The sequence below is a fragment of the Lupinus angustifolius genome, chromosome LG16 (assembly GCF_001865875.1).
Source record: "Lupinus angustifolius cultivar Tanjil chromosome LG16, LupAngTanjil_v1.0, whole genome shotgun sequence".
In the NCBI taxonomy this organism is placed as follows: domain Eukaryota; kingdom Viridiplantae; phylum Streptophyta; class Magnoliopsida; order Fabales; family Fabaceae; genus Lupinus; species Lupinus angustifolius.
The window spans coordinates 15675568-15697558 of NC_032024.1; the positions used below are offsets into that span (position 1 = coordinate 15675568).

The 21991-nt window shown below is 31.2% G+C and overlaps 5 protein-coding genes across 6 annotated transcripts in view; 3 read left to right on the top strand and 2 right to left on the bottom strand.

The window, feature by feature from the left end:
• Positions 1-2011, top strand: part of LOC109329502 (monothiol glutaredoxin-S1-like) — a 5248-nt gene extending 3237 nt beyond the window's left edge. Inside the window, exon 2 of the mRNA XM_019563188.1 lies at positions 1971-2011. Coding sequence (XP_019418733.1) covers positions 1971-1974 — 4 coding nt within the window. The 3' untranslated portion in view covers positions 1975-2011. The remainder of the gene's footprint in view (positions 1-1970) is intronic.
• LOC109329501 (monothiol glutaredoxin-S1-like) lies at positions 1550-2000 on the top strand. Its single transcript, XM_019563187.1, has one exon. It carries the CDS (start codon positions 1657-1659, stop codon positions 1972-1974), a length of 318 nt encoding a protein of 105 aa, XP_019418732.1. The 5' UTR covers positions 1550-1656; the 3' UTR covers positions 1975-2000.
• LOC109328976 (tRNA pseudouridine synthase A 1) lies at positions 6917-9475 on the top strand. The gene is made up of 6 exons (XM_019562628.1): positions 6917-7026; positions 7126-7228; positions 8228-8367; positions 8439-8801; positions 8944-9006; positions 9130-9475. The coding sequence occupies exons 1-6, from the start codon at positions 6970-6972 to the stop codon at positions 9364-9366; spliced, it is 963 nt and encodes a 320-aa protein (XP_019418173.1). The 5' UTR covers positions 6917-6969; the 3' UTR covers positions 9367-9475.
• Positions 11631-11948, bottom strand: LOC109329366 (monothiol glutaredoxin-S1-like). Its single transcript, XM_019563034.1, has one exon. It carries the CDS (start codon positions 11946-11948, stop codon positions 11631-11633), a length of 318 nt encoding a protein of 105 aa, XP_019418579.1.
• LOC109329130 (BTB/POZ domain-containing protein At1g03010) lies at positions 13545-17241 on the bottom strand. Of its 2 annotated transcripts, none has more exons than XM_019562801.1 (4): positions 17101-17241; positions 16443-16509; positions 14756-15961; positions 13545-14110 (listed from the first exon to the last, which is right to left on the bottom strand). In XM_019562801.1, exons 1-4 carry the CDS (start codon positions 17190-17192, stop codon positions 13583-13585), a joined length of 1893 nt encoding a protein of 630 aa, XP_019418346.1. In that variant the 5' UTR covers positions 17193-17241; the 3' UTR covers positions 13545-13582. The 2 variants fall into 2 exon arrangements, with proteins under 2 accessions (XP_019418346.1, XP_019418347.1); XM_019562802.1 differs by having other exon boundaries at positions 14756-15944; positions 17101-17120.

Genomic DNA, 21991 nt, shown 5'->3' on the forward strand with positions numbered 1-21991 from the left:
TATATAACCTCATCAACCCCAATGAATGGGTAGAATAATATTAGGTATTCAATTGTTTTAAACCCTGATTGGGCTTATGTTATGTTTATACGAAAATGAGAATGCAATCATGGTCGTGTAGTAGTTGTGAAGATTCTCAAAACAATAATATTGTGGTAATTGTGAAATGTAAAAGATTGATGATTACCAAAGCTTGGATTTAGTTGTATCGGAGGAGCCAATATAACACATCTTTCAAATACATATTCCTGGCTTTATAAGTGGGATATCCTAATATCTTAGAGACAGAAGGAGGGGATGAAAGGAAAAGTAGAAAAGAACTCATATTGTATTTGTAGCGTTAAATATGTATTATGTAAAGTGGAAATTCCAGTTTGTGTTTATGTAATAATGTCATGATATCAAGGGCCAGCCATTCAGATTCTAGAGTAACCAAAAAAAGCAAATGCTATTATGCACAATTTACCTTTAATTCAGCATCTGGCTCCACCAGTCCAAAAATTCTAATCTTGCTAAGACTTGAAAAGTTGATACTGCTGATTGGGTAAACCCAAACGGATGGGATCTGTTGTCCCCAATCACGTCCCTGATCAATTACATTGAAGCAAAATTGATGAAGTTATGAATATTTAATTTTTTTTAACTGATGTGACATAATATGATTGGTCTGAGACAATGTTTGACATAGTATTTGAGACAGCAGATCCTTGCCCAAACCCAACACCATTACTCAAAAGATTCGCCGTAAAAACAATAGACACGTCTTAGTTTTCTGCCATGTCAAAAACCGGGGGAAAGACAGAGGAGGGTCATTAAGTTATAATGTTATTCATCTTACACTTTTAACTAAGATGGATCATCTCTGGTTCAGAAGAGACAAGTATTCCAAATTTGTTGTTAATGACAAAACTGTTATTTCAATGTACTTAAAAACATTAATGTCTCATACTATTATGAATTTTCTTTTATTTGTATCTTCGGGATTACTATTAAAGAACATATTTACTCACTTTTAACATGTTAGTCATTAATTAAATCCAGTGTGAAGAAATAAATTTCGAGGTTATCATTTAGCCTAATAATGGAATAAATTTGACAATGCTAATTGAATGTGCTTATATTCGAAGATCATTGCTATGCATAACATAGCCAAGAACTTGGGTTGGATACATAGACTCAACCAAGAGTTACTCTTCGAACAAGGCAATTTTGGAATCAAAACTGATATTAACTTTTCATATATGTTTTATGCAACAACAACTTTTTAAATATATTCGTCTACTGGTATAAGATCCAACTGAATCCCCAAGATTGAATATTCGATTTTTTGGGGTGACACTTGTTGGGATGGACAACCATGAACGCTGAAAGAGATTAGTTTCTTACCTAAAAATGTGAGAAGATATCATTGGTAGTACCAAAAAAAAATTGTCAATGTTGTTAAAATAATACAATAAAACTCTTTAACTTTTAGAATAAATGTTTATTCTTCTATATGTGGATGTATGGAACTATCCATTCTCAACTACCAGAATAAACCATATGTAGCTTATATAAATAGACATCTTCTTCATCTCAAGTCCCAACTTAGAAAATCAAACAAATTCTTCACTCCACTTGAATCATATAGCTCTTATATTCTCTAGTATTGTAGCAATGGAAGTGTTGGCAAGGTTGATAGCAGAAAATCCAGTAGTAATCTTCAGCAAGAGTACATGTTGCATGAGTCATACAGTGAAGGCTTTGATATTTAGCTTTGGTGCCAACCCTGCAGTGATTGAAATTGATAAAATGCCAAATGGGCACCAAATAGAGAGAGCATTGATTCAACTTGGTTGCCACCCAAGTGTACCAGCAGTGTTCATAGGACAACAATTTATTGGTGGTGCTGATAAAGTCATTGGTCTCAATATTCAAAACAAGCTTGCCCAATTGCTTCTAAATGCTAAAGCTATATTTATTTGGGCTAGGTAGCTATGAAAATGAAAGCAAATTCATCAATTAAGAGATTTTCTAATCTTCTTAAAGCTATGATGATAATGTTAGTTACTTAGTTACTATGATTGTTGTCCCTAGCTGTGAGAACCATATCCATGAGGCAGTTTAGTATACACCTTCTACCAATGCTTGTACTCTTCATTTTTCTTCTTTTTTTGTGACCAAAACTGCACTTTGTTACTTTTGTATAATTCAAATCAAGCTTTAAGTATACATGGCCATGCCCATGTTATGTAATGCTGACCTATTTAAAGAGAAATAATTCAATTTTGAGTTTTGAGGACAGACTTATCTTAAGTGTGATTAACTATAAACTCTATTAGATTCACTTATTTTTCTTATGATTTTTATCCTTTGTCTCTTCAAAATAAATTTTACTCAGTCTTCAATCTCTAAAGTTCTAATGTTGAGAACTCAAGAAATTAACTAGTGTTTCAAATCATGGATCACATCACGTGATGGGCCGCAATATTGTGGTTGTGGTAACCGTGGCAATTGCATCACGTCACAATTACAGTATGATACTGAATCACAGTAATGCAACTGCAATGGACTACAAAGCAACCGCATTGGAACGCATTTCGACAGTATCGGACTGCAATGCAACCTTATCAATTCAAATATATGTTTTTACTCACAAAATAATTCACACTGCAATGACCACAATCCACTTGGCAACGGCTGTCATGACCGTAATCACAATAATCACAACCACGACCATAACTGCATTGCAACCGTTACCGCAATCATAACCGCAATATATTATTAATTAGATACTTTTTCATATACTTTTTTCTATAAGTCACTAAAAAAGCATTATTGTAAAAATTGTTTCGTGCCGGTCGGTTCAACTTGTAAATTGTTGAATTGGTCTCAGTATCAATACGGTACAATAATTATACCGGTCATGCAATCATATCGGCCAAAACTGGTCATACTGACCGGTTTTCAATTGAACCATGTCGGCCATGGCCGGCTTTTATTTAAAAATAATCTTTTAATGAAAATAAAAAAATTATTGGGTTTTTATTGATTTTTCAACATTAATGTTAATATATTAAATATGTATATCTAATTTCACCAGTATATGGTTTAATTAATGAATCACCGATTAAATTAATATAACACTATATCATTACCCTAACCGTTTTGATGAAATATTAATAACATTCCTAAAAAGTGTAACTTTATATGTGTTCTGTAATCTGTTTTTTCCTTTTCTTATTGTGCAATACATGAATCAATAATTTTAAGTAATAGAAGAGGTCTAGCAAAGATGTTAGCTTTTATATACATATTCCTAGCTTTATACGTTGGATATCCAAATAAATGAGAGACAGAGGAAGGGCTGCAACGGAAATAAAAAGGATTTAATGAGTTTAAAATCTCTGTCGGAGTAAAACTATCAGTATAATATTTACTATTAATTTGTATTAATTTTGTTTGAGCATGATCATTAATATATAAATGTTGAATGATTCGGTGATAGTATAAATGTTTTTTTACTTGTAAGCAGATTATTCAACATTCATCTGTTAAATCATAATTCAATCTTAAATAAAAGTAACACATACCAACATGCGTTGGTTCAAGTGTACAAATTCCCCTTAAGTAAAGTATCGGGTTCGAGTCTTGTGGATGAAAAAATGTCCGCTGAGAGAGTTAGTCTCATGTACCTGTGAATGTTCCCGGCTCGTACAGATTGTCTCTGGTGCGAGGATAGATGTGGGAAACAAAATAAATAAATAAAAGTAATACAAATAAATAATATATTAATTGTATAATAAATTTTACGTTTATAATGCATAGATATTAAACTCTTATCAAAATTAAAATAATTAAAATATAGACATCAATTCTAGAATCTAATGCAGAAACAGATGTCAAGGAATCCAAAGCTCCCACTGTAGGTGATGCCAAGAACTGACATTGCACAAGTTTTTCTGTACTATACTAGTTTTTGAAACGCATATGCCAATGTCCATTTCTATTTTTGTGTTATTGGAGTAGGCATATGCCAAAATTAATCCAACTTCGAAAGACAATTGTTCTTATTAATTTATTATAATTTATCTCCATTCGGAAAGCTTTCTACAATATTCTCTTTGAAATCAAAGCCCACAGCATCGTAGTTATAAAATTATGTTACATTTTCTCTATTAGGATATTAACTAGCATTAAACGGGACTTATATAAACAATAGAGGCAATTAAAATAAAGTTGAGAAAATAAGAACTCACCTAAAATATTTAACATGGAATATTACTCTCAAAATGATGATAAGGGATCTAAATACAATAATATTAAGCTTTTATTAAGTGTAGAAATTATATTATGCTTCTTTAAATACATGGAGAGAATAATGACACCTTCCTAAAATAGAGAATACACATCTATTTATATTGAATATCATAATGGTCCAAATAAACCAAGCAGATTGAGAGTGTGCTTTGTGGCATGCAACAATGATGTGGAATGCTTAAGTAAAGCAAATGAGTTAACTACTTATTAGAAACCATGGCATTTAGTGTTCCTTCACCTCCGAATTGAATCGAGATCATCTCCAATATTAAATATAGAAGTTCTGTGATTTGTTTGTAATTTTAAGAATAAAAGTGGCATCTCAATATAAATAAAAGGATATAAGTGTTATTATACTTTACCTTTTCTTTGTTTTTCTCTGTCACTAGAGAGGGTGTGACTCCTCCCAACCATATGTACCCATACTTTTGCTTCATCACCATCAAAGTCTCATACTCTATAGATTCTCTTTTGTAGAAATCTTGTGCATATCCACACTTCATTCCTCTCCTACTTATATGAGAAAATAATATAGAACTCCTATGTGCTTTCCTCAAAGGTTCAGAGTTCTCATTCTTCTGTTAGATGGCATTATGCATTAGGTTTGAGTAAAGCCCTACATATTCATTCGGTTTTGCCCAATCATAATTGGATCATTATATAGTTGAGTTACATTAGGTTTAGGGTCAGATTCGAGTTCAAAAATTAGAATCGGACAAATTTAGGATCAGTTAACGGAGAAAATTTACCCAATCAATTCATGTCCACTCATGACTTCTTTGTAGGTGTTTGTTCAATTGTATAAGATGTAATGCATTTGTTTCGCCCAAAATAGATAGGACAATCTTATAAAAATGATTTGTTTCCACAATGTATATCATTTCATATATTAGTGATTTTCTAATCTTTCCACCATATATACATACATATATGCAAAATATTTACATATATATCTTTTTATATGTCGTATCCATAATAATAACTAAAATTGAGAAGACTTTATTCAAAAAATGAGAATGTATTATATGTAACTGGGTATACGACTGAATTCGGATTCAAAAGTTATCTTTGGTGATATTTTAGGTCAAGTTAACCTTTACATCTGATATCGAATTCAGATTCAAAAATTAGTCTAGTCAACATTTAGGATCGAGTTAAAGATATATCTTACTTAACCCAATTTGACCATGCTCATCGATAATATGCTATGTAGCTTCCCTTCACATAGTTTAAGTACTATAATAGTAGTACATCAGCTAATTGTGCCTACGTCCCGGGAGCGCTGAGCGACTACCAATATATTATTAGAGAATTAGGATTACAAACCCTAGTACACCTATGGGCCCACCTGCCCATGAGATGTTTCTATTTGGTGCTTATATCTGGTGTACGTTATGACAAGAGACTTGAGTCCAATATATAACATTGATATTATACTCTATTCTAATTCTAGACAATGTGGGACTTCATATAATAATATATTTCAAACATCCTCAACAACATTCTCCATATTTTGATCTGTATATGCCACATGTGATGCCCTTTAACACTATAGCTTAGTCCAAGAATACACATTTCCTCTATTTTTAATATAGATTGTTTCATTCTAAGTAATTGTACCTCTCATATATATCATATCCAAATATATGCAGAGAGGGATAAGTTGTTTGATTGGCATTCCACATATCCATAGGTGACCGAGCCCAATTGGGAAATATTAATTATAATGCGTTTGCCCCTCTTTTTTTAGACAAAAACTTTCAACATTATTTACTCTTATAATTACATAATTTGACATATTATACATGCATATATTTAATAAATCATTTTCATATATATATATATATATATGAAAAGATTAAAAGATAAATAACAGAAAATAATATATGCACTCTAGTAAATTACTTGTGCAACATTGTTCTAAATAACCAATAAATATAATTAAAAAAACAATGTTAAAACATGAAATTATATCTGTTGATATGTTATTGCAACAAAAGTATGCATTATTTGTTTTATGTTAAATATGAGCCTCCATACACAATTGAACACATAAAAAATAATCGTGGAAGAGTATTGGTTGGGTTTACTTATTAAGAACTATCTAACAGCATATGAGTTTTATATATTATTACTGTATTATCTATCATTGATATTTAATTATTGTTGATTTAAAAAAATAATAATTCAAATGAATATAAATAATAAAACACATGTGTGTAAATTTTCACAATTGTTAGTATATAAATTTTACACTCAATATTATTTGAGACAATTTTTAACCTTACCTTACCTATTGACCAATCTAATTAAAACCTATTCAATGAGTGGATAAAATGAGAGCACATATTTTAACATACAAATGTGTTACTTTTAATTATTTAAAAAAAATATTTAAATTAAAATTTTAATATTTAATTATGTTTTTTACAAATTACAATATGAAATAATACAGAATTACAATATATCAATTCTTTTTCCAAATTAGAATCGTTAAAAGAGGTCTATGGAACTCTATGGGTACTTGCCCCTATTTTTACTCTTGTATTCGGAATCACAATAAGTGTACTAGCCATTTGTATGGTATGATCCTAGATAAAATAGGGAACAGAGGAAAATTAAGAAAAAATAATAAATGGATAAAGAAGAAAAGGGTGTTAATTTGAAGAGATGAGTTATGCAGCGGCAACAGCTCTGGTTGCTCCATCTCCAACTTCCTTACTTTCAGTATGATCCTCTCTACTTTCTCTCTTCTCCTTCTCCAATTTATATGTTATCTTATTCCCTCTTCATTTCATACTAACATTTTTCTTTGTTGAATTTTAGTTTAATTGTGCTGCTCCTTTGGAACTAGAACATGGGTTTAAGCCCAATCAAGATTCTTATAAATGGCGCCTTGTTTTGTCTTATGATGGAACCCAATACGCAGGTTAGGTTTATGTACTCTTTTGTATACATTCAATTTTCAGTTGCTTTGAAGAATTTTAAACAATGTGTTTATTGTTTTTGGAGTGATATTATTTGTACCCAATTTAGAGTGGACAGAACTTGGGTCTTTTTTCTTAGGCACTTGTGGTGCATGAAGTTTCCACCTGGTTGAGATAGGTCCCTAGGAAAGGTAGCCATATGTCTCACCTCCGGAAGTAGAGAGGTTGTTTCTAAAATTTGAACTATTTCTCGGTCACGAGGCAAAACAAATTATTATTGCACTGAGGCTCACTTTCTCATGTAACAGTTTGTCAATAAAATAATAAAATTGCAATGTGTTATGGCTATACATATGTCAATTATGATAGAGCATTATGATGTTGTTCGAACCATGTAGTTGATCTCACCTACTAGGATAAAAGCTTGGTTGTTTTTGTTGTATCACCGGAAGTACTTAAAAAAAAATAGTTAAGTTTTGTTCTTTTATAGTTATCGTAGTTAATAAATGCGAATGTCCTGATCCTAATCAGGAGAGCGGAACTTTATAAATTCTATCAGTATCTTTTTGTTGGTTTGGCGAAACCTTACATTATTTGATCCGAATTCTTTGTCCATCAAAATCCACGTTGGAGCAAGCTCAAAATCCCTAGCTTTTGTGTTTGAATGAAGTTTTGAGCTTTATATAATGAATGCAGTTTCTTTCACACTTTAAATGTATACTAAATCATTTTTTCATGGGTCTTGAGCTATATTTACATGCACTCTCTTCTTGTAGTAGTGAATACAAATGTATAGCTTAAACCTTTAATTCCTTCCTTTTCACCATTATATTGAATGATGATTATAGAGGGTAAGTTTGACGCAACTGTAAAGTTGTTGCTTAGTGATCATAAGGTCACGAGTTTAAATCCTAGAAATAGTCTTTTCACTTGTGGGGTAAGGTTGTGTATATTTACCTTGTACATTGGGCTGCCCATATTGAATGATGACTATATTTCAGGCTGGCAGTATCAGCTATCTCCCCCAACTGTACAATGCACTGTGGAAAAAGCGTTAATTCAAGCAACAAAGCTTGAAAGGAAGGATCTGCATTTCGTTGGTTCAAGCAGGACAGATGCGGGAGTACACGCCTGGGGTCAGGTCTGACTTTGTTCTTTTTATGTTGTTTGAAGTGGCAACCACTGGAAATTTGTAACTTACTCTGACTGTAGGTTGCACATTTTGTTACACCATTTAACTATGACAACTTGGACCACATTCACGCGGCTTTGAATGGTCTTCTTCCTTCTGATATCCGGGTTAGAGAGATTAACCCTGCATCAGCTGAATTCCATGCTCGGTTTTCTGCCAAGAGTAAGATTTACCATTACAAGATATACAATGATGCCATCATGGATCCGTTCCAGCGGCGTTTTGCTTACCATAGTGTGTATAAACTCAACAGCGCTGTTATGAGCGAAGCTGCAAAATATTTTGTTGGGAAGCACGATTTCTCTGCTTTTGCCAATGCATCCCACAATGATGGGGTACCAGATCCAGTGAAGCATGTCTTCCGATTTGATGTGAAAGAAATGGTACTTATCTAGTTCTAACTCAAGATTTCTCCCACTATTGTCATTTTAGTATTTTGCATTACATTTACCCTGTTTCCATCTTCCTTTATTTTTTGGCAAGATTTAAACCTATGAAGCTACTTACTTATATATCCATGTATAGGGACCTCTTTTGCAGCTAGAAGTTGAAGGCTCAGGCTTCTTATATAGACAAGTCAGAAACATGGTAAGTTGGTAACTGTTCTTACCTAAGCCTAACTCATGTAAAACTTATTTTGCAGATACAAAATTGCTTTTTAGTTGATCCACTTCTATGGTAGCATTAACATATATCTGTTTACTTTTTCAGGTGGCTTTGTTAATTCAGATCGGCAAGGAAGGTATCCCTCCTGACATTGTTCCGCATATTTTAGCGAGTCGGGATCGCAAGGAGCTTGCGAAATACTCCTTGGCTGCCCCACCCCATGGGCTTTGTCTTGTTTCTATCGACTATAATGAAAGTCACCTATTACCTCCACCAGGTTGCCCTGCAAATAGTTTTGGTAGGCATCATAGTATAAGAAAATGTAAAATTCCATTCTATTGATAGTGCTTGGCATCAACACAAACTATCTAAATGTCTTGGGACTGATTTTTTTTAGCATTCATTTGATGTTTATGCTTCATGCTTCTTAATCTTTAAACTGCTGGAGCATAAAATGTAACCTTAGTGTTTAGAGTTGTCTAAAAAAATGTAACTCTGATAAAAGGACAACCCATTGTATGAGGCTCCCACCAAATGAGGTTGGGTAGATGTACGCAATGTTGTCCTTGCAAACGAAGAGTTGTTTCCATGTTTCTAAGAGTTGAAATCATGCTCTTCAAGGTCAAAAGGCAAGTAACCTTCCTCTTGTGTCGAAACTCGCGTCAAATACATGAAAATGTAATTGTAATGTTGAAAAAATGTAGTTTGATGAAGCTACTGGTATTTACTACATGTAGATCACATACATTTTTTTAACTGTTGCAATTAAGTCCCTCAATCACTTTTATTCAACTTTATCAAATTTGAATGATTCTGTGTCCTAATCTCATTGAGGGGCGAATTTGAAGATGACTTAAAAGTTAAAAGTGATTGGCAGATGCAAAATTTGAATGATTTCCACCACCCATTCTAACAGCATTTCTCACTACACTATTGCTAATACTTTCCTTCTGTAGAAGATTTGGTAATGAAATTGGTGTAAGTAATTGTTTACAACATTGTTCTTAGAAAATTAGGTTTGCATCAACATGTTCACATTGCTTCCGGCACTATTTATTTCTCCATTGGTATAAAAGTTTAATATTTATGCATCGTTAATGTAAATATTTTTACTTAGTTAATATATCATTCACCTTTCATATAAGATTCATTGATTATTTAAACATAAATAATAAATGATGTGCGTTAAAAAATTCTTAAATTATTGATGCATTTGTAATGGTTTGTGCACTATTCATTCCATATAGATAATATAAAAAATGAAGTGCCAAATATAAATCTTAAGATGCCATGTTTATTAGGATAGAGCCTAGTTGCAAAAAGGGTAAGATCACCAAGTAGTGACTACTCAATTTTAAGTATTTCACATATGTCACCTTTGATTTCATAGAGATTATTAGTAGTATAAAACTTTCAAAATGAAGATAAATTATAATAAGAAGATTTATCTTTATCAAGTAGAACTATTATTGGCATATACCAATATCTATAAAACAAATAAAAAAGATGGGTAATGGCATATGCGTTTTGGAAACTAGTACAATATAGAAAAACTAATGAAAAGTCAGTTCTAGGCATCACAGTGGGGACTACGGAATATGGATTCCTTGACATGTGCTTCTGCTTGAGATTTGAGAATTGATGTCTATATTTTCTTTTTGTTGTGGCCTCTGTCTCTCAGATATTAGGATATCCATGTATAAATATGTATGTGAAAGCTATGCTATATTTGCTACTACAGTGAATTCCTAAGTTTTGGTACTCATGTCCATATCGACTTCACCAAATTGTGACTTTGGCGACTTCACTAAATTTAGGTTATTCGATGAAAATAAACTTTTCACCGAATTCCGTTGAGTTTTATGGTGATGAGGTCGTCTTTACTTATATGTAAAAACTCAACTCAATTGGTACAATTGAAAGATACATTTTTGCAACTTATTGATACAATTATGCAGATTAGGTATACATAGTTTTGATAACCATTGAGCTAAGATTAATGGTTAATAAATAATAAAGAATATTCAAAAACTTAAAATGGCATCTTTTACTTTATTGAATACACAACTTCTCCATAATAAAAAATTGCTTTTTTGAATTCTATAGCCATTTGTCATAAGGACAATGGTAATTGCACATTGCTGAGGCTGTATAGTATGAGCAAGTCATAAAAAATTGTGATTGTCAATGTTTAAATTACATGAGCAAAGTTAACCTTATTGATTTTCTATATATCTTACATATTTCACAACTAGCATCACTGAAATTGATAGAGTTTATACTTAGTGACACTTATGTCCTCAGAACTCAAAATTGGATTATTTCTCTTTAAATAGGTCAGCATTACATAACATGGGCATGGTCATGTATGGTTAAAGCTTGATTTGCATTATACAAAAGTCACAAAGTGCAGTTTTGTTCCACACAAAACAGAAGAATGAAGAGTACAAGTATTGGTAGAAGGTGTATACTAAACTGCCTCATGGATATGATTCTCATAGCTAAGGACTACAATCATAGTAACTAAGCAACTAACATCATCATCATCATAGCTTTAAGAAGATTAGAAAACCTCTTAATTGATGAATTTGCTTTCATTTTCATAGCTACTTGCCCCAGATAAATATAGCTTTAGCATTTAGAAGCAATTGGGCAAGCTTGTTTTGAATATTGAGACCAATGACTTTATCAGCACCACCTATAAATTGTTGTCCTATGAACACTGCTGGTACACTTGGGTGGCAACCAAGTTGAATCAATGCTCTCTCTATTTGGTGCCCATTTGGCATTTTATCAATTTCAATCACTGCAGGGTTGGCACCAAAGCTAAATATCAAAGCCTTCACTGTATGACTCATGCAACATGTACTCTTGCTGAAGATTACTACTGGATTTTCTGCTATCAACCTTGCTAACACTTCCATTACTATAATACTAGAGAATATAAGAGCTAGATGATTTAAGTGGAGTGAAGAATTTGTTTGATTTTCTATGTTTGGACTTGATATGAAGAAGAGGTATATTTATACAACTACATATGGTTTATTCTTTTTTTGGTATTAGGTATCCCCTCACCTGGTTAAAGAACTAATCTCTTTCTAGGTGTCTGACTGAATTTCCAACAAGTGTGACTCCCAGGAATCGAATTTTGATCTTTTGATCTTTATGGAGACCTAACAGAGTTTTACATTATTAGACTAACTCTTCGTTGGTAGATATGGTTTATTCTGGTAGATGAGAATGGATAGTTCCACATGTAGGAGAATAAACATATATTCTAAAAGTTAATGTCATCAGTGAATTCCCAAAATGCCATTTTTTCTAAAAGAGAAACTATTGGTTAAGTGTTGAGCCAATCCTAGTAATTAATGGTGGACTGTGTAACATGATGTGGCCATAAAGGGGTTAAGCAAAAAAATTAGTCTGAGGGGCAATACTAAATAAAAAATGGAGTATACGAAGATAGTAACAAACTTTAGGAGGACCATCTTGATTGTGATGATCTTCGCAACCGTATCATATCGTAATTGTGTGAATTGCATTGAAAGTTATTTACACCATGTTATAAAGTGTTAACATTATTTCAACATATATGTACATGGAAACATAGGGAAAAAAGTGATTCCTTTGTTATATAGAATTTTGGATATGGGAGGGGGAAAAAAGATGAAATAATTTAAAATCAACTCAGTTTTTTTTTTGTATCCAAAAGGGATCTTACTTTTTCTAAGGCATTTTCATTGCCAGATAACGTTAAAAATGATATGTTCTAATTTGAAAATTATTCGTAATCTTTTAGCAGCAGAATTTTCCACGTGCCTGCTGCTTGCAAAACTGACCCTTGGCTCCTAGGTCCAAAGTTTGTACCATCTAATAAGAACCATGAATGTGAATAAACGGCCCAAACAAAAATCAAAGAGTCACTTGATTCTGATATTGTACCTATAAATAATGAATTTATCTCATGGTTTTTTATTCCAACTAGTAATTAGACATTTAATATTTTTTTTGATTTATCTGGATATCTAATAAGATCAACACTTTATTGATAACTACTTCAATGTTCATTATACAATTAAAATCAACACGAGTAAAGGTCAAAATTAGTCTCAAATTTTCTAGTTTATTTCCTCTGCGACAAAATTTAATTCGCAAACACAATCTTATTCTAGTTTATATCCCTTCTAAAATAGTTCTATTTGTATTTTATAGAGAAAAACGAGACAACAAATGTGAATTTGGATGTCTTAGAGCTAGGGAAAGTATTTTACCTCTAATTCAAAAGATGATGCTAGTTTAATTGAGCCTTCATGGACTTATGAAATTTAACACAACCACTTCACACATTATCCATAGATGCATACTAACATACTATATAGAGGGGATATATTACACATTTTGATTTATTCATGAATATAGTTAGTATTACTAGGATGGCTAACTCATTAATGTTCCATATCATATACCTATACCAAGTAGTAAGTTCATCTTAAAAAAAATTGTTATAATAATATAAGAAGTGACGAACTATATAATCATGTTTTTTTAGTAACAATAGTTATGAAACTGAGTGACGTCTTCGCTTAGGAAATGGGAATCGACTTTCAGAACTAATTGGCTTAACATTATTTATCCTAAATAGAGCATTGAGTTTGCTTAGTTTCTTGGTAAAGGATTTAAAAATCTTGTTGGCAGGGTGAGACTTTACAAGCTCCTTCTTCATAGAAAAATGATCTTTCTCCAAATCAGTGAGCCTCATTCTCATTCTTGCAACCTCAAGTTTCAGATCTTTGTTCTCTCTTCTCACTGATGCATAGTTATCTCTTGGTGAAATGGCTCCACTTTCTGCACCACTTCCTGAGCGTTGAGGAAACTGACCCTGAATTCCACCAAAGAAAAATTGGTTGTGGCCTCCATTCATGGCGTTGCGAAGCCTTATTTGCTCGAAGTAAAGAACCTGAACTGCCATTTGCACTGGTAGTCTTTCATTTTGTGCTGCATGGCTGCATGCTTCTTGAGATAGTTTCTGGCTATCGATGGTTTTGCATAGACGGTAGCGCTCCGAGTCCTTCATGTTTGGATGAACCTATATATAATATGAAACCATTATAGAGATTCGACAAAGTTTTATATTGGCTATCGACTGTCTAACACAGCTTTCGCCTTTTATTCGAGCTTAGGACCGGCTGTATAATAGAAAACTGTTAGATAAAAACCATTCATGATACGTTTACATAGGATACGACCAAAGAGTACAAAACATCATTTCCTGTCTCATTCCACCATGTTTTATCCATGTACCATACATTTTCTTAAGTGATCGGAATTTAACCATTGCTCCAAGTTAATTTCCAGCACTAAGTATATAGGGTACTACATTCCCTACAATATGAGGTCAAATGATCTATTTTTAACTAGAATTACTTTACTATATTTGAATTCCTTAGAATGAATGTATTACCTGTTAAAATTTAATTTGATTTCATAATTACATTTGGTAATGTGATACTACAATCAGGGTGGATCCTAATATATCTAAGGCCCTGTGCAGGTAAAAAAATATGGGTCACCTTAACTTAACACAAATTTGTATCCGATAATTCGTTTATGAAATAAACCAATAGATTGGTAACAAGAACCAAGTAAAAAAGTATACTACTACATTAAGACTTGTAATAGGAAAAGAGAAAGAGTTTAATATATACGCATTGTTAGTGTAAATGATACTGACCTTAAGGAATATATCAACAGCTCTATAGAGTCCATCACTTACGATGCGTGCATGATCAGGAAGTAGTTCTGCAAGTGCTATGAATTTTGATGGCAACAAATTTGAGTCTAGTGCTACTTCAGCAAGATAATTGTCTAGCAATTTTGATACCTTAAGAATTGAGCTTTGTTTTGGAGATCCAAGGCTATCAAAGTCATAAACCATTTCACTTTCATCTCTGAAGCAACAATCTTCGTCATCGTCATCATCCTCATCCAAGTTGATAAAAATCGAAAAAATCCTCAACATTGAATCTGTGTCATACATTATGCTATGAGTATTTTGAGGCGAGTTTGTCGGAATAAGAATGTCTTCGAGAATTGCCTGGTCAAGTTGTAGGCCTATTCTCCTCTCTAAATCAGACCTACAATGAGTTGATGCTAATGCTGATATTGCAGCTTTCAACAAAAATGAGAGAAATGCCATTGGAACCAAACTTTTCCTTGATTGAGTTGGTAGTAAACAAACTATAGTTTCAACAATGACCCTTTGTTTCTTATGATATTCTAAGTCAAGTGAACTTCTTTTTACAATTTGAGGGTCCCTAACAGAAATCCCTTGAAGAGAATTATGTGCATAGTTTATCAAAATCTTGCTGATCATGTCTTGTTTTAGTCCCTTTGATTTCACCACAGATAAAGCTCTACGAAAGAAATCGAGATTGAGAACATTGAAAGATTTCACCCACAAATCTGAGGGTGTTTCGGGTTCCATGGTTTTCGAGAAGGTTTTAGAAGGAAAATTGTGATCAAGTTTATGCAAGCCAGAGGTAAGTTGCTCTTTGCATGCATTATTTGCTATTGCATTGATGAATCTGCTAACAAGGCCAATTTGTTCTGATATGGGAAGAAGAGTTTCACAATGGTGAAGAACACTTATGGTGCTTGTTATATTAGGGAACACTGTCTCCTTTAAATATGATTCAGCCCTTGTCGCCAAGTTTTTCTCCGAAAATTCTTCGTTCATTTCAAGAAAATGAGCTGCACAACTTACCATAGCGACATTTGAGAGAGTAAACTCGATGTTAACTCCATAGCAGAACTTTGCAGCTAGATCAAACGCCTCTGCACCACCTGGAACATTCGGGAGACTAATGCGCGAAACTTTTGAATCTCTTGCTTCTAACAGCATTTTCCGAATTCTTCCACTCCTTGAAACAAGAGGAAACTGGGGGGAAATTGAAAAGGACTTTTAGTGCAAATTGAAAAGGACTTTTGGTGCCATAATATTACTTTTCTTTTTTGTTTCACCATATAAACAAAAGCATGAACAGAAACCTTAAAAAATGCTTAGCATGTAGCCCCAAGCAAAAGCATACAACATTTTGTTAATGATTTTGTCAGGGTAGCTGTAAATGTCTGGTGAAATAATGTTAGGCTATAGTTTATCAAAATTAAAATCTATGATTGATAAATATGTGTTTGTAATCATGCATAAATTATATGATTTGCATGTGTTTGATAATCATGCATGCATTATATGATTGGCTATATATGTGTTTGGTAATCAACCTATGAAAACCATGCTCTGAACATATATTTTTTTTATAAGCAAATTGTATTAAAAGCAGCACAAGGGGTACTAACCCAATACAAAGGAAATATCAGAGTACATTAACCCATCAAAAAAGATAGATAGTTTCCTTTACCTTGTGAAGTGTGAAGATTGATGTTCCTATTTCAATTGTAATATCACTAGAGACATCAGATATTGGCCTGGAAAAAAATTGCTGAATAATTATATGACCACATATGTGGAAATATAGGCAGACATATTACGGGGATAAGACTGTGTATATTTAGACTCTCGAGACTCCTACTAAGTGAAAGACTCGTGCATTTGACCGCCTTTTTTTATAAAAGCAAAAATTATAGGCATACATATTACCAAAATGAATTTATCAAAGACCTTGAAAGAGATTTTTGTAGCATACATTTACACTTTAATGTACCAAATGGAGTTCAATCTATGTGTTTTGAACACAAAAAACTAAAAGACAACTTAATATTCACAGATGAAGATCTTAAATGAGAATAGGACTAGGATGATTTAAGAAACTCGGATTAATTAAGTAAAAAATGATTCATTAATTAGTTTATGTAAATGCCACATGTAGGACTAGGATTGCAATGAACCCTAAAGAACAATAGAAAACAACAACAAACAAACATTTATTCCACAAGTTGAGATCAGATATATCAATTGACAGTCGATAGCCAACGTAAAACTTTGTCGAATTATTATGATATGAATCAACGATATAGAACAATAGAAAACATTTTACTAATTAAGAGCTAGAAGGTCACCATTCAGTAGCATGCCTTATGCTTGAACTTGGATGAAATGTCCTTTTCCCTGAAATGCCATGCTTCAATTCACCAACAGTTACAACTCCCATTTTTCCACCACTACCACCAAATCTTGTAGCTATGATATTTCTGCAATGCAAAACCCATACTTATAATAAAACATGTAGCTCTACCAGTGATGTAACTATGTTAACAACCTTTTTCATACTACTTAAGTATCTCATACTTCTGATATATTCTATATATTTTGAACAAAGGTATGTTATATCAGATCTTGTCTAATATGTGATCTTAGACTAATAATAATGAAACAAAAACAACAATAATGATAAATATTTAAAATATTTAATTAACATAACATGTTTTTATTAGTCCGAAACACGATTTGGAACAACAAATCTATGTTCAATATATTTTAATAGGTTAAGGAGTGAGGACCACTTCTTCAATTGTACAACTCCAACATCTTCTAAGTGGAAAGTTGTATGTAATGAAATGAAAGTCACATTAACCCATGAATGCCTAGATGACTTTGAAAACATATACTTCATAATTTATAATGAACATAAATAAAAAATGAAAGGGGGTGAAAGGTGTACTTGCACCTTTTGGTGAAAGGTTCTGATGTGTTTTTCTTTTAAATTGTAAAAATGGGTAGCAACATAAAGATTAGCATAAATAACTCCATGTATTATGTGTAAAGCTTGATAAAGTGGGGACTTAAAAGCATGAGTTGGATTACATGTTATTATGAGAACCACGTTACATTAGATCATCAACTCAAATATAATCTACATGTTTAGATTAAAATTATGAGACTTGAGCTTGTTAAAAAATTTTGATGCAAGATATTAGGCCATCTTTTAAGATTAATTAATATAAAAGAAATTTTTGATGTAGTAGCGGTATAAAAATCAATCACTATTCATATTTAATCATTTTATTGACTCGTGTAATACAAACTGTTCTATTTCAGTCCAAAAAGTCATGTCATCACTAGACAAAATTAACAACTGACAACCTAAAGTTGGACAAGGATTGTCATATTGTTTGAATAGCACATACCTTTGTCACATGCTGCACGCTACCTACACACTACATCTGTGTTTGTCATACGACAAGATATGCTTATAATACGACTATAGAACTTGTTAGAGGCTCTAAGTCAACTATTTGCAGGTATCTCCCTATACGCTCCAAAATAAATCTCATGTGATACTATAACATTTTTCATTGATGTGATGAATATATATAATGCATATATATTCCACTTTAATTAATATTGTTAAACTCAAATGGATAGTGATAGTTAAGAGATTAGGAATTGCAAATTATAAATGATTAAATTTTAATAATTTATCTTCAAGAAAGGAGATCCATAAGGGGCAAATTAGTTCTACTCATATAAGAATAAACAATACTACTTGTACAACTAATTTGAATTAGTTATTTGACAACTTTATTTTCTATAACGTAAAGGGTTATAAAGGAGAAGTAGGATGTAATATAAAAAAATATCCTAAAGTTATAAAAGTGGTTACTCAGAACATTTTTGTAAGAAAAAGATATGAGGTGATCATATAGACACTAATGTGGTTATCACAATTATTCAATGTGGCCATTGTTGGATGAATCATGATCATAGACGGCATCGACCTTGGTGGTCATGATGAGATCAATTTTGTTGTCTAATGGCTTAGTAACTTTAGTTTAATGGCTTAGTAACTTTTGTTTAATGGCTTAGTACTGGTCTATAGTTTATTTGAGTGTAATTAATATCTTATTCTTCATTAAACTAACTCAGTTACCGATATGGTATATAACAGTTCAACCTATAATTTATGTTTTATTAATTAAATTGCCAAAAATATTTATTTATCTTATTTGTTAAAATAAAATATGTAACTTAGTAATAGAATATGTTTTAGGAGTATAAGTGGAGGGCGTGATTGTGTGTTTGAAAAACTACAAAACATTTCATTACTTATAATATAAAAAATTATAGTTTTAAATGAAAATTAATTAATATAATCGTTACATTTTAAATGAAAACTGGTTGGTATAACCAATTTTAATAAATACATCATTGTGTGATTGACATAATTATTGTTATCATACTTGTATGAAAATAGGTTCCCAATTTTTCAATTGAACTAGTCCGTATGGTCCAACTTTCATTGTTTTACCCGATTGTTAGTCTTCAACCACACGTCATAAGGAATTAAGGATCAATGAATCAATAACAATAAGTTGTTTTAGAGACATATATATACGGAACATCTCAAAATAATACAAGGACCAGATATTCAATAAGTTTAACCATATCATTTATAACATGATCCAAAAAGGCTTATTTACTTGTATCTGAGTAATTCTTATTGTTTCTTTTATCAAACTTCCCATGATATGTAATCTTTAATCACCATAATTTAATGCTTGAGAATTGATTATATTATATTGGCTTTGTTAACTTTTGTTTCTAGAAAGTGACAATTTATCTAAACCAACATTACAGGCTTTACAGCCAACAAATCCTCCTCCTTCAGAGAAATATGAACAGTCCAAGGGTAAAAGCTTTAATGGAACATCATTAAGGGTTCAGTGTATCCCAAAGCTCAAAGGTTTCATAGAATTTATGAAATTGGGCAGAAATTTCATGTGGTTGGAGTAAATTACTAGTTTTAGTGATTTATTATTTATTGTAACTATTTTATATTATTTTATAAATTTTATTGATTGATTCTAATTTTTGAACTATATCCTAAGTCCAACGAAACCAAATTAGATCTACTCACCCTTATGACGATAATGACAAGGTGTACTTTGGGTGATGACTTTACTTAACAATATATCTTATATGAGGAGATAAATATCAAACTCTTAAACTTTACACAATAAAATAACCTAAAATAACTTATTAGGACTAATTGTAAAATATGTGCTAGAAATGAAACTTATTTAAGCCTGTTAGAAATATTCAGTTAATAAATATTTTGAATCAATGATTTCAATTTTGAAGTTAAACTTTTTATAAGTGGGGCTTATTGATAAAATTTTAAGAGGTGGATGATTTATGTGAAAATTTATTTGAATTTTATAAAATAAAAATATATGAGGTGCTTTAGTAAAGCATATATATGCAATTATATTGAGGTGATGGTTGAAGAAGTTTTAATTCATATTTTTCAGAAAAATAATAAGTACATATCTCAACAGAAACGAATAGGAAAATAAATTCTGACTAATTATAATAAAATGATGAAAATTATGTAAATATAATTTGAAAAGACTTATATATGATTTTTTTTTCCCATGGTCACATTGATTTACATCTTTTATTTTAAAGTATTTAGTCAATTCATTTTGAGTGGATATTGATCTCCATCATCCTTATCAACTTTTGATTAAAAATGATAACGTAGACTCGTAGAGAAACTAAATACTTGAAAAATAAAAACCACATTAACTAAAATTACCGTGACCCATAAATATATGAACAAACACATTAACTTTAGTCCAGATGTTTTATAATTTTTAAGTATTTACTTCATTTATCTTAGCATTTTCTATTCAAATTAATGATAAGGATAAAAGCGAATACAAATTTGAAATGGACTTTTGAAAAACATATGACAAAAATCAAATTAACCTATAAATATAGGGAAGAAATTCATATTTAAGCAATTGAGAAAATGATAGTATGGCACCTATAAGAAAAAATACTATACAAAATAAGATATATTCAAATAGAATTAAATAATTAATATAAAAATATAAAATGAAAAAAAGTACATTACAAGTACCACATGTAGGTATGTTATAAAAAAAAGATGCGTGAAGAATATATCATGAGCTTCGGTTCACTTAAAGATGGATGATTAATAGTTTAGGAGAAATTGTTAATATTACATAACCACATTTTTTATTCACACAAGAGAAAACGTATAACTTTCAATTAAGTCCAATTCATCCTAATTTAATTTAAGTCCAAACTTTGAGTAAGGTTATATATAACTACAATATGAACCTTTTTCTCACAATAAATTAAATTATTTTAAGATTGGTTTGGTAGTTAACTTTTACAAGGAATAAAAAGAAAAGATGACAGGATATCAGATTGCTTGAGACTCATAAAATATATTTATGAGATGATTATAAAATCTTAATTTTATTTTATTTCTCCTCCAAAACTCTATTCGTAAATAGACCTTTGATCTCTTACTTTTTTATTATTGTCTCTTCACACAGATATCAAAAAAACAAATATTGAAAAAACAAAATAACAACTTAAAGTTATCATATTTTGATTTTCAAAATAAAGCTATTTACAAACTTTAGATTTTTGAATCCATCATATGTGACAGCCACAGCAAAAGTTTATTTTCAATATTTTTCAGTTTTCAGTTTTCAATATCATTAGTGCATGTGTGCAAAGAAAGTGCCTACAATTATGATATGTAGTAAACATTCGACCCTACCCCTATAAAATTCTATATCTTCCATACATTAATTTGAGGTTCAATCATATAGCTATAACTACATATTGATATAATAGATGTCACTTTTTTTTAAGAGAGAAGTAGCTAAGACATATTAACATAGATGTACCAGTTTGCAAGAAAAGAACTATCAACTTTACAAAAAGTGTTTTTTCTTTTTTTTGGTTTGAATATTTTTTATTTTTTATGATGTTATCTGATCGTGAATAGATTAATTTTTTACTCATATGATAAGAGAATATTTTTTATAGAAGATTATGATTAGGCACTATTGAACATATTTGTAAGGTCATCTTATTGTATGATCTATTTACGAGTTGTGTGAGTTAATTTTTATATGATAATTGAAAAAATACGAATATTTGAATACATAAAATATATTTAGAGAT

What these genes read in the sequence shown, in the direction of transcription:
- LOC109329366 (XM_019563034.1), bottom strand. Translation starts at nt 11,948, where the DNA reads ATGGAAGTGTTAGCAAGGTTGATAGCAGAAAATCCAGTAGTAATCTTC.
- LOC109328976 (XM_019562628.1), top strand. Translation starts at nt 6,970, where the DNA reads ATGAGTTATGCAGCGGCAACAGCTCTGGTTGCTCCATCTCCAACTTCC. An exon ending in TGATGGAACCCAATACGCAG is followed by an intron (nt 7,229 to 8,227) that starts GTTAGGTTTATG and finishes ACTATATTTCAG; the next exon opens with GCTGGCAGTATCAGCTATCT. An exon ending in ATAGACAAGTCAGAAACATG is followed by an intron (nt 9,007 to 9,129) that starts GTAAGTTGGTAA and finishes TTACTTTTTCAG; the next exon opens with GTGGCTTTGTTAATTCAGAT.
- LOC109329130 (XM_019562801.1), bottom strand. Translation starts at nt 17,192, where the DNA reads ATGGGAGTTGTAACTGTTGGTGAATTGAAGCATGGCATTTCAGGGAAA. An exon ending in ATAAGGCATGCTACTGAATG is followed by an intron (nt 16,510 to 17,100) that starts GTGACCTTCTAG and finishes ATTTTTTTCCAG; the next exon opens with GCCAATATCTGATGTCTCTA. An exon ending in CAATCTTCACACTTCACAAG is followed by an intron (nt 15,962 to 16,442) that starts GTAAAGGAAACT and finishes ATTTCCCCCCAG; the next exon opens with TTTCCTCTTGTTTCAAGGAG.
- LOC109329501 (XM_019563187.1), top strand. Translation starts at nt 1,657, where the DNA reads ATGGAAGTGTTGGCAAGGTTGATAGCAGAAAATCCAGTAGTAATCTTC.